The sequence below is a fragment of the Crocodylus porosus genome, unplaced genomic scaffold, assembly GCF_001723895.1.
Source record: "Crocodylus porosus isolate Cpor-Errol unplaced genomic scaffold, CroPor_comp1, whole genome shotgun sequence".
Lineage (NCBI taxonomy): Eukaryota > Metazoa > Chordata > Crocodylia > Crocodylidae > Crocodylus > Crocodylus porosus.
This window is the reverse complement of record NW_017728948.1, coordinates 65639122-65651698: the sequence shown is the minus strand read 5'-3', so window position 1 is coordinate 65651698 and position 12577 is coordinate 65639122. Positions and strand designations below refer to the sequence as shown.

At 42.0% G+C, this 12577-nt stretch overlaps 1 protein-coding gene across 1 annotated transcript in view; it reads right to left on the bottom strand.

The window, feature by feature from the left end:
- EMCN (endomucin) overlaps nt 1-12577 on the bottom strand; it is a 105748-nt gene that overhangs the window by 2678 nt on the left and 90493 nt on the right. Inside the window, exon 10 of the mRNA XM_019553065.1 lies at nt 2140-2211. Within this exon, the coding sequence (XP_019408610.1) occupies nt 2186-2211 (26 nt within the window). The 3' untranslated portion in view covers nt 2140-2185. The remainder of the gene's footprint in view (nt 1-2139; nt 2212-12577) is intronic.

Here is a 12577-nt window from a genome sequence, read left to right as displayed (position 1 = left end):
GGGGGGGCGCTACATAATGGTGAGCACTAGACTAGAAGGCAACTGGGGCCAGAGGCCCAGTGCCCAAGACCCAGTGCAGTGGGCCTACGCTAAAAAGAGTCCAGCTAGAGGAAAGAGGCAGAAGCTTAGAAAGCCAAGGCCCTGACAAAGGTGTGCAGGCCTGAGGAGGTCTGATATTGTATTGGGACAAGGTGCCAACTAGAGTAATTCACTGTTAACATATGCAAGGCATGCCTATGACTGTAGGAGTGGAGGAGGGCACAAATAGCCCTTAAGGCAACAGGTGCACTGGGGCACAGATGGGTCAGTTGGGCCACTTAGCACTTAAGGGTCAAGATTGGGATCAGCGGGGTCAGAGAGGGACCTGCTGGTCAAAAGGCAGGTGTGGGCTCTCTCTCGGACCCAAAGGCAACCTCCTGTTTTGCAAATCAACAAATTTACATTAAGGCATTGCAGGAAAATGAAAAGAGAAGATACCAGGAAGCTGGATGGGGCAGGAGATGTATGGCCAGTAGAAGGCACCATAGCTGCCCCTAGGGGCACGATCCTGTTAGACTTCTGAAGAAGGATTCTTAGCAGGATAAACATGGCCCTTACAGGTCCCCTCTGCAGTTTGAATATGCATGCTGAGAAAGGAGACTATGGGAAATAATTTCATACTTGAAATCACATACTTGGAAAGCTAATGCACAGGTTATCCAGCTGGACATAAAAATAAACCAAAACATCCCCAATGCCCAAATCTTACTGTGAAAAGAGAAGCTGAGGTGCAGGGGCAGATTCAGGGGGACTGTGGCAACATGGTTGCTCCCTCTTCACCTCTTCACTCCCCCCACCCCCTTCAGCTATGTGGCCATGCACAGTGAGCTCTCTGAGCTCCCCAGCTGACCATTGCAAGGTTTGGGCTGAAGCTTCTGTTTTCACAGAGCTCCAGAGCCCAGAGAGTGATTGCCCTTCTCCCTTCCTCCCCACTAAATTCAGCAGCAAGGAAAAAGAAGGGATGAGCAGTAGAAGCAGCATTTGGTCCCTGGGCTCCAGAGCCAAGGGAAAACAGGAGCTAAGCACCACTGCTACTCATCTCCTCTTTTACTCAGCTGCTGAATTCAGCTGCAGAGGGGGGGAAGATGAGGAGGGGAAGGGGGAAATGGTGGCTCCCCTGTAATTCAAACCCTAGAAACAGATTTTTAAAATATTACTGCTTGAAATACCTTCAGACTCCAAAGAAAACGCAGAGCCTATTTTTCAAATGATGACTTTGACTTTGATAGGTTTTCTAAGGATTCCTGCTCTCTGATATTTAAAATTTGGGGCAACATTTTCAAATGTTTCACATCTATAATCAAGCACTTTACATGTCACATTTTTGACACCTAAGGAAAGTGACCTTATTAACAGAGATCTGGAGCATAAATAAGTTCCTGTGAAGCCAGTGGGAATTAAAGGTGCTTAGTACCATTATATCCCTCCACTCCTTTTGTTTACAAATTGTAAAATAATTTAGTTTTGGCCAGAGCTAACCTTAGGGAAGATGGTGCTTTGGGCAAACTTGTATTTTGGTGCCCCTCTCCCTAGGCCCACCCCAAATCAGTGGTGCTTCTATAGGCAGAGGCAGGGCCAGCAAGGAGGCAGGTGGTCAGCGACTGAAGGTGGGGCCATCGTGGGGAGCAGGCTGGGCTGGTCACTTCTTCTGTGTGGGGCAGAGATTGGCTGGGGTGGGGCATGTCAAGAGTCCTGGTGTGAGCACAGGCTGCTTAATTGTATGTGCACGTGGTACCCCGCCGATCGTGGTGCCCTAGGCAGTCACCCATGTTGTCCACACCGCTAAGTCTGGCTCTGGTTTTGGCTCACTAAACAAAAGCCCTACTGAACAGGAAATATTTAGCCAAAGCAAGAAAATGCACACTTTAGTTCTGATCATGTTAGATACCAATTACTTCTTCCATGCTCACTGACTTTAGAAGCCTTAGCTCCTTTGTGATCCTAGCAGCTGAGTTTGCTTAAGCAAGATGGCCTCAAGGTTCTTATCAGCTTAGATCCTTTTTTCTGCTTATGGTCCTTTTCTTCATTTTTTTTTCTTTTTTTGTTTTAGCTAAATAGAACCATACTAATTAGACATATTAATTAAAACAGCAAACATACATATTTATTGCCCCAGTGTGAAGAGGATTCATCATGTTGTTGGGTGTTATTCTTCCGGAGGGGAGTGCTCTCCTAAGAAACAGAAGATACATTTTGATCAATTAGGCATAGAAACAGAATGAGAAATGAGTTCAGGAAGAATACATCAGAGCCTGCCCTGCAAAACTAGCCTAGTCTCCTTATCAGAGCTACATTACAGGCAACATTTTCCATTAAATTCTACACAGTGAACCTTTGCTGCCCTCTCTATATTCTATGGGATGTATGTGCATAAGTGTTTTATTAAATAGGGATGAATTTAAGTAGTACTGACAGGTTTTTCACAACAGGAGCCTCTATGTTGAAAAATCCCTTACGTGTCTGTTTCCAGGGTACACAGTTCCCAGTGCTACTTACCATTAAAATCGCTAGGAGTTCATTATATGTAGGCAAAACAGAATATTTAGGTCATGAGTTTTCCTGTGGAGTTGTAAAGGGAATCATCCTCTTAGATTGGATTGGCCTGTGTAACCAGAAACTGGTTTTGTGAAACCCACGTGCCTCCAGAGAACAGTGGATTACATCTCTGTTCACTTCTCTGAAAGAAGTTTTTCACCAATACACACAAGAGGATAATTTAGAAGGTATACTACAGCCTCCTAAAAAAGGAATATTGTCTATCATGAATCATTGTTCTATAATTGTAAGAGCACATGCGCAATGGAAATTAGTCGATTCACTTATTTGCTGTTCATTTTGAAAATTCTGTAGTAATCTGATTTTTTTTTTAATGAATAACCAATGCTTTTGAGATAAGTTTACATGGGCAGCAGTATTTGCCCTCTAATGAAGTGCAAACCTCAGAGGCTAGCAAAGAACTTGGTATCATCTGGGATTCTAGTGCAACTGCTAGAAAAATCCAAAAGTTACTTAAAAAACAAGGCCATCTTGGGTGGGGGGGAGGGAAGGGCAGAAATCAGGGTGACTCCCTGTGCTTTAGGGAGCCTCGTGGAGCTGAGTGGAGTGGCCATGGTGAATCTGTGCCACCACTTCAAAATATTCAATATTTATGGAAAACAATACTATCAAATACATTATTGAAAAATATACTGAAGTAGCTGCTAGCAAATTTTCATTTACTGAAGCCATCAATTTTCAGTGCACAACAAAAATGTCAGCAATCATTTTAATAATTCATTATACAAATTTTGATAGAAAAATATTGGGAAAGAAGGCATAGAAAGAAAGCTGTGTTCTGTGCACACAAAAAATAGTTTAAACGGTATTTCCCTGGGGTGGGGGGGTTAGTTTTGAAATGAACAAATATTTCAAATATAACTCCAGTTGCTATACAGTTTTGTCTCAACCAACTCCACAGACTTGCAAAGACTCAGGGCCAGATTAACACCTAGGCAAGCTAGGCACATGCCTAGGGTCCTGAATTGCGGGGAGGCCTGATCCTTCCCTCCACGGCAGCGGTGCAAATGGCCCTTTCCACCTCCCTTCCCTTCCCTTCCCCTCCCCTCTGTCAGCCTTGCTGCCACAATAGCTGTTTCCTAGCAGCAGTGCCAAGCCCCACTCCCCACTGGCAGCACTGTTGGGGTGGGGAGGGGGGACTCAACCGGCCCAAAGCCCAATGAGTTTGTTTGTCTGGGACCCACTAAAGGGTTAATCTGACCCTGCAAAGACTTTCTGGTTTCTTTATTGGATTTCTTTGTTTTCTTTTTGGCCTACATGTTTTAACCTTTCTTCACTTTCAGATGTGTGTTCTATATGAAAAATATGAGGGGGAGCGGGAACTGCTGCACTAAGGTCCTACTCCGTGCACTGGCCTGTGCACCGTGTCTCTGGCCGCATGCCAGAGGTTGCAGACCTGAGCCACCTCATGCAGGTCCCAGGGTCTGGATGCCATGCTGCACACCGAGAGCCTAGCTGCTGGAGCGGTCCACAAGTCCCCACCAATGGAAGTCTTCCGGGGCACTTCTGGGCTACTGCTTCACCCTGATGAGCAGCTGTTCCCAGTTCTTCTAAGTCCCGCTCTTGTCTCTTCTCTGTCCTGGATGTGTTCCCCCCATGCTGGGCACGCAGCTCCTTTTATACACTGCAGGGCTCCACCCCTGAAGTCTTCTGGACCTGAGTGTTGCAGTCTTCAGTCAGGTCTGGGGGAGTGGGGGGAAAGCTCCTCTCCCTCTCCCCTCAGGAAAGGGGCATGACTTAACTCCTCTTGCTGCCTCCTGTTTGGTGGATGGACTCCACCAATCAAAACAGCAAGATTTCAAGTCTGGGACTCAACCCAAGCTCCAAAAGGCAAGCCTGCTACATAAGGGTAGTGCTTCCATGGGTAACTGAAGAAGACACAACACAATGTCATACAGAGATATCTGCACTAACTGTGGAATCAAATGCAGTCTGGCTGCATTTGGATGGCACTCCAGCTTGCTAATAAAGTTGAATAAGTCTCAGCATTTCATCCTACAGACACACCCAGTTATTTTTCATTGGTTGACTATGGTAAGATTATAGTGCTTGGAGGGAAGATGTGCGAGTACAACTCCAGAATAACCATATTTACTCTTGTTCCACCTTTGTTCATGTATTCAGATTAAATATTTTAACACACACAATATTAGAAAGCCTATAATTTTAACTATAATTCAACAATTTAGTGATGAGGGTAAAACAGCTGCATTTTAGGAAGAAGAACACAATAAGAAACAAAAGTAAAAGAATTCTTTCAGAAATAAGACTGGGTTATGCCCTAAAAAATTTCTAGAGTTTTTGCAAATGTCTAGAACATTTCTAGGTTCAAATGGGATACTGAAAAGCAAAAGAAGAACGGTATTACACTTAGTCACTGGATCAAAGCTATTTTTTCCATTGACACCTAATACCTTATGACACCAGAAAAAAAGATGAAAGTAATTTGAACATTCTTATTTAAAGTGTTAAAAGATTTTTATTAAACTAAAAATGTCTTAGCTTCAAGCTACAGTTTCCAAGACTATAAAAAAAACCACCTGGGTCAAAACCTGTTAGGTTTTATAGCAAGTCTAAAGGCATGGCTTCCATATGCACGCTGAGTATTTTGTTAGTACAACTGAGATTTAAATTGAGTTGTGGAGTTATTTAGCACTGAGCAGTGTAGCACATTACTTAGTCCAGTCCACTGGGGATAGATGACTTGGCCAAAATCTCTGGATATTGTGAATCATTTTGAAAGTGCTGTACACAAAATGCAAAAATATGACTGTTTGCAACTGGTCTAGATAGACTATATGAGTACCTTGAGGACTGTGCTTGAAATAAAAGATATATTTATATACAAAGTATCAGAAACAAAATAGGTAGCCAGCAAAATCAATGAAACATTGGCTTTTGCTTCTTTTTCCTGATTTGGGACTGTTCAGAGAGCATATTTTTAAAAAATTCCAGTGTCAGCACACTAGCATATGAATCAAATTAAAGTAGCATCTAGGAACACAGAGTCATCTGACTCTCTCAGTATATAGCTCCTAGCACAATGGGACCCCAGTCTCAGTTGGAACATAGATACTACTGTAATAATAACAAAAACTAAGTTTTAAGCTGCGGAAAATTCATTTCATACATGTCAACTTTGTAAAAACGATTGACTAAAGTATGAAAAGGGAAGCAAGCATTGCAAATTGTAGTTGATATAGCTAAGCAAGTTTTGTCAGCTGCACAGGTATATGTGTGATGAGACCCCATTTTACCTGTGTTCATGACTAGGGGACACCTCTGAAGTTGGAGGGGGAATTGTGATCTCATATAGATTGGCAGGGGGCAGTGAAAAGCCAAGTGCACTTAAAACACACTGCTACAAAAACTGAAAGAAACAATGCAAAGTTTGAGAAAGAGGCTTTAAGCATTTAGGTATGAAATTACACAGAAACTGACATTAGAAATGTTTCTTGATAACTTACTGTGAACCCTTACTTCATCTTAAGAGCTTTTACTGTTACCCTTATCTTCCCTCTCTAGTTCCCTTGAATTGTTTGACATAATCACTTGTAGAAGTTTTTCTCAACCTCAAAACAAGGGCTATATCAACTTACATAAAGGGGATTGGGGCATGACTGGGGTTTTTACTGTAATACAAATAAAACAACAACAATAATACAATTAAGATAAGATGCAACAGTACCTACTACCGCTGCAACACTGATCTTTGTTATGGTTAATGTCCTATTATAGCACTGATTAAAAATTATTTCCCCAGCAGTTCAGATACTCTATTAAAGTATTCTAAGGAAACTAGATCATAATCTGATTACTTTCCTTCAACAGAGTGGGAATAGAGGAAAGGGCCATGTCTACATGAGATATTTACTGAGGAGTTACTCGCTCTGCAGTAAATGTCTCAGCATCTACATATGCAGGGCCATTAGGCTGGAGTAAACCAATTAACTCCACAGGAAAGTTTTTCACTTTGCATCAGTGCATGTGTAGACACTGATGCAGCTGGTAGGGCACAAGGGTACTTCAGTGCAGGGGCTATCTGATTGCTAGCCCAGCACTGGAGCACTCTTGTGCCTATCCAGCCCCTCCACAGCACATTGAGCTGGGGTGGTGGGGAGCAGTCCTGGGCCCCGCTCCCCCCACCCCCCAGGGGGGCCCGCTAGCAGGGGCTGCTCAGACCCAACTCAGTGTGTTGCAGTCCTGGGTGCACCTTCAAATGGCACACCTGAGAGCAATACATTTTGGAGCAATAAACTCCAGAGTTTATTGCTTCACATTAATTGCACATGTAGATGCAACCAGGAAAGAGGAAAATGTTATGCTATTGTGATAATAAACTGTTTTTGCTTTATTCCTATTATTGGTTAGAAGTACCTGGAAAATGGGGATCAGATACCAGGCAAGAACACATTCCAAGGACCCTGTTGGATCCAGGTAATAACATTAAGTTAAGAAATCTGTAATCTTTCCAGTAATAGCAATACAGATAAAATTATGGGTATTGTTACTGAAATACAACTACTAGCTTATACAAAAACAAGGGTCTCTTGCTATTATATCTGTATTCCATTTTCTGTTTCTAAGTGCATATTGTAAATGAGGTCATCTAGTTGTTACTCCACTGCAGAGTCTATTGCTAGCAAACCAGATACACACCACTATTATTTCAGTATAAAAATTATCATATTTAATCACATACCACACGCAACTTTCTCTCCAAAATCAGACACCCTTCCCCCTACCCCATCCCCCAAAATCAGGGCATGTGTCTAGAAGGTTGATTTTTTTCTTACTGGAATAAAAGAATAGAAACAGTCAGACACTGTTGCAAGATAACTTGGCTGTTGTGCTTCTCCCTCTGCCAGCTTCAACAAGGGAGGGAGCAGAGTTCACCATTCAGTGTCAGAGCTAATGTTAACCCAGCCACAGCCACAGCCACAGCAGACAGTATTTGTTCATGACTGGGAAAATCTTTTGTATCCATCCTGCTTTCCCAAAACAAGGTGCGTGTCTTGTTTCAGGACGTGTGGTATGTGAGAAGATAGAGTATGTTTCTTATTCTGAAAGAAATACAATAAAGGTTATTTTCTTAAATGCAAAGCTGCCCTGCTACCAGCCTCTGATTGGTTGTCTCCATAATTATAAAATAAAGAAGGAAGTAGTTTTAAAAATACCTGAGAATAGATTTGTGCTAAACTGAAAACGTAGCCACAGCAAAATATGTGAGGGAAAATATTGGTCAGCAATCTATGCATAGCTGATGGTGTCCCATTCAGCTGATAACATTTTCAGTAATTCCCAGGCAATATAAGACAGGCTATAGTAGAGGTCTCAATGCATAGCAGCAGAATCACAGCAGGGGTGGTTTCTCAGTTGCCTTGAACCTGGTGCTAATGTCCTGTACCTACTGGGCCTAACCAAGGAACAGTTCTCTCTCAGTACCAACAGGATGAAGTTACATAGTCCATAGTGTCATACAGGATTCAATGAAATGGGAAGATAAGTATTAGGTAACTATCCTCTGTTCAACAAACAACAAAGGATGGATGATAAATGGGGTGATTCCCCTGGCAGGAGGATATCTTGAGCCACAGTTCAGAGCATCAAGTAAAATTCAGATATAAACATCAACCCACAGCACTGCAGCTCTTAGCAGGCTCAAGAGCTGCCCCCCACTGGCTGTGGTAGCCTCTGTTTTAAAAACTCTTGAAAAGACACATAGGGCAAAAAACCCCACTTTAATTAAAAATGGAACTGCAAAGACAGATGGGGAAAAGTATATTTTTTATTTCATGGTTGTGCCCATAGACCCCAGTCAAAATTGTACGCTGGAAATTGCACAAATATCAAATAAAAAACAGTCAATAATTGAAAGAGCTGGCAGGGTATTTATTTACAATTTCTATGAGGAATGAAGCAACAACAGGGGTAATGCAAGAGAAAATGAGAAAACAGAAGAAAGAAAGGGTACAGAGAAAGGAAAAGAAAAATAAGGGTGCTGGATTCTTCCCCCTTGCAGATACATCTTTTTCTGAAGCCATCTGGAAGGTAAATAAGGTACTAAGATATAAGTTCACAATAACAGAAGCAAAGGTATTTTACGTAGTCAAAGTCACTCCATAAGGTAACTAGGAGTGCCAGTCCTTACCACTTTGTGGCATACAGAACACCAGTGCCTCCACTGGATACTGCTCAAGAGAAAGAATGAACAGAAGGAATTTGGTGAGGCCTCACTAGGAAGAACTAACTTCTTCACCTGTCCCTGGGTCCCTCCCTCTTGATCCTAAAAGTGGCAAAAAAAAGGGAAGAGGATAAAACTATTAGTGTATATTGAACAGTGGAACCATGCCCCACATCCTAATTTCCTTTGGCTGCAGCAAGGGCTCCATGGCTGAGCCCTCAGTGGGTGAACAGCCATTTAGAAATTCAAAACGACAACACAAAGGTTCTTTACCTCCTTAGGCACCATTATCCAGGTGGGATTACTGCAGCAGAAGCCAGGGCTCCCACCTCTTGATTATCTGGGAGGGACAATTATGACCATCTGCCACACTTCCAGCAGCAGAATGAGAGTGTAGCATCTCAAGACGTGTGGTTAAATATGCCGGAGAGAACAAAATTCTTAAACAAAATATTGACTCTTGTTGCCAGGAGACTCAAGAAGTCAAGATCAAGGCATAAACTAATAGCCTGAGAATAGAAAATGGTAGGATATTATCCCATCATGCCCAAAACACACCTGTACAAATACCCATTCTGGAGAACTGGGACAGGTACTCTGGCAAAGCTGCTGCAAAGCCCCCATATTTCAATGTCTGAAAGAAATTGTGTTGAGGAAAAACAAAGGATTCTTCAACTTTCACTGATGAATTGAGTGGTTGGATACAATGTGTGGTATTGTTCATTACAGAGAGCAAAGTTGTGTGTTGTGAATCTCAGAGGTTATGACAGAAAAGGAATAATAAATTCACACACAGCAGCATTGGAAATAGATGGATGGCAGTAACTCTCAGGCACAAGCTCAGGTCTATTCTATTTGAAAGTCACTCAGCTCATAGTGCCAGAATGATCTACTTTATCACGTATAATAGAACTCCAGAATGGGTATGTCATCTTACCTATGCATAAGGAATGTCATGAGAACCTGTTAGAAAGGAAACAATAGGAACCACAGCTGAAATCTGACCTGTTAACAAAAAGCAGCACATGAAGTTTCTCAAGTATACATAGCCCTGGAGCATTCTGAATGATGGCTGTGTCCCCTTGGTTTGGAACTCGCTCATATTTTGCATTGTGATCTGTGAGTACGTTAAATGGAGAAATGGCCCCTTTCTTCAACAGTGTTACTTCCTAGAAAATTGTTGGACACCTTCCAGGAATGTGAAGCAAGGGCTACCTGAGTAAAACCACCATTCATAAACATCCAATCTGCTCCATTCCCACTGCTGTTGCATTTACCTTCTTAAGGAAAAGCATAGAGGAACAAAGGACATGATGACCAGAGTATCATAGAAAGGCCAGTGAATCTAGTGGTCTCTCTAGAATCTAGTAGTCATCTCTAGACCACAATCAGGTTGGGTATCATGACACATAGTCAGCCACCCGCTTGGTACAATTTCCTGATTATGTTCAATAAAATACTAGAACTTTCATTTGTGACATTAGTGCAAGTGTTTGGAATTTCCCCTGTTGGCATCTACAGAATTCAGCATTCCACGACTGGCTAACAACAGATCCACGTTGGTTTTGGCACAATTTTTTATTCCTTTCCAGCAAATTTACTGAGGGTCTGTGATTATCTTTACTTTCCCCATAACCAAGATCCTATGTCTTCCTACCCTATTCTCTCTAAGAAACAAATTGTTTTGCAAGAAACTATACAGTGGGTACATCTACATGAGATGTTTACTTGTGGAGCTGCCTAATTAGCTGCATAGGAAAGTCTCAGCATTTACATTTGCAGCCTTATTAGGCCATAGTAAACTAATTAACTTCACTGCTGAGCCATGCTGGAGCAGCCCCAGGCTGGCAGGTTTCCCCCCCCCCCTTCCCCCCAGGTCTCCTGTCAGCTGGGGCTGCTCCGACCGGGTTCAATGTGCTGTAGTCCCAGACACACATGTAAACACAGCACCTGGGAGCAATAAATTCTGGCATGACATGCACCAGAGTTTATTGCATCACATTAATTTCATTTGTAGGTGTGCCCTATATGTGTCAAATTACATTCAGATGTTTGAATTATTCTTGGCAACTTTACAAAATCATATTTGTTGCCTCACTTAAATATCATAGTGGTGTGGTATCGATATCAAATACCTTCGCTAAAGTCTGCTTGATGCAGAGCAGCTACTCCAATCTTGTTTCCAAAGTAAGGATTTATCTTCCATTATCTAGGCATCTATACATTTATATCACAAGCATTCATATTAACGGATTATATTAATGGGATATATTCCATCTGTTGTCCATCTGTGATTCTTTCTTTCAGTTCACTTTCACAGAGGTTGATACCAACATAGACTTGAGAGCATGATGTGTGCCAAGTTTCAAGGTGATAGGTGCGAGGGTTTCTGGGAAACTGCACCTCAAAGTCTTGCAAGCAAAACGTGTGCGTGTTAAGCCACAGTGGGGTAAAAACTGCAGGGGTGGTAGCTCTGGCTGAGGCCACCTATCTCCTTGAAACTTGGTAGGCTTCATGGCCTCAGCCAGAGCTACCACCCCTGCAGTTTTTACCCCACTGTGGCTTAACATGCCCACATGACATGAGTTTTGCTTTCAAGACTTTGAGGTGCAGTTTCCCAGAAACCCCTAAACCTATCACTTGAAGCATGGCACATGTCATGCTCTTGGCAGAGGCTACCATCCCAGCAAGTTTCATCTGAATCAGTCAAAAGACAACAAAGTTATAAATATTTCATTGATTCCCCATTATACTCTATGGCCAAATCACCGAATTCGCCCCCAATCTTCCGAAGCGATTCAGTCAAATCAAATTGGAAAAACAATTCGGATCTCTGAATTGAATCTCTGGCATCTGAATTGGCTGAATCCAAATTGAATAGTTCCCTATTCACACAGGCCTAGGACTGACTTCTTAGTTAGCATGCAAAATTCTGCATTATCATCCATTTTCTGGAAATGTGCAACTGTGGTGAACGTCCAATCACAAAGCAAGAAAACATCAAAAAAGCTAATATGCTTATGGCTGACTGTTCTGATGCCCTATAGAGTATGAAATGATTTCTTATTCTAGAAAGCAGAACCCTGAATATGCCAATGTAGCCAGGATGAAGGGGCTGAATTAATCTGTGTACATTTGTATGCCACAGGCAAGGCTTTCCAAATTATTTACTATACCCAGGGTGTAGGAGTAAATTTAGTCAGGCTTCTGGCCTACTTAACTAGAAAAACAGACAGAGACCAGAAGTGCTGATACTGCTTATTTCAGTTACATGTTTTGAGATAAGAAATCCTGCATGTCTTATTACCCTGTGCACAGATGTCCAGTTAAGTAAACTTGTTTTAGTTTCTCCAAGGTCATATTTTTTTTCTCTCTTTATCTGTCTTAAGTATAAAAATGCTTAAAAACTTAGAGAGGAGGAGGATTCCTTTGAAACAGACAAGTGGGTGATTCCCCTTGCTGTATGAAATCCTCCCTGTGATCACAGTATAGACCTAAATAAAGAAAAGCTGGCTCTGTCAGTTCTGATTCAACCACAACGCAAAGTTTGATTTCTTCTGCAAGGGTTATTGTCCAGGACAAATATTCTCATAGACTGCACTCAGGAACATGATTCGTTCACATCAGCTGCTGTAACACACTACTAAAAACTCACATATGAAAGCCAAAACTTTTAGATTTTCTACAAATACAACCCAAGCTAGAAGGCAGGAGAAACTCAGGATTACAGCCAACTTAGTAAAAAAAAAAAAAAAAAAAAAGAACATATAGCATCTGAAGAACTAGCAGGAATGCCGA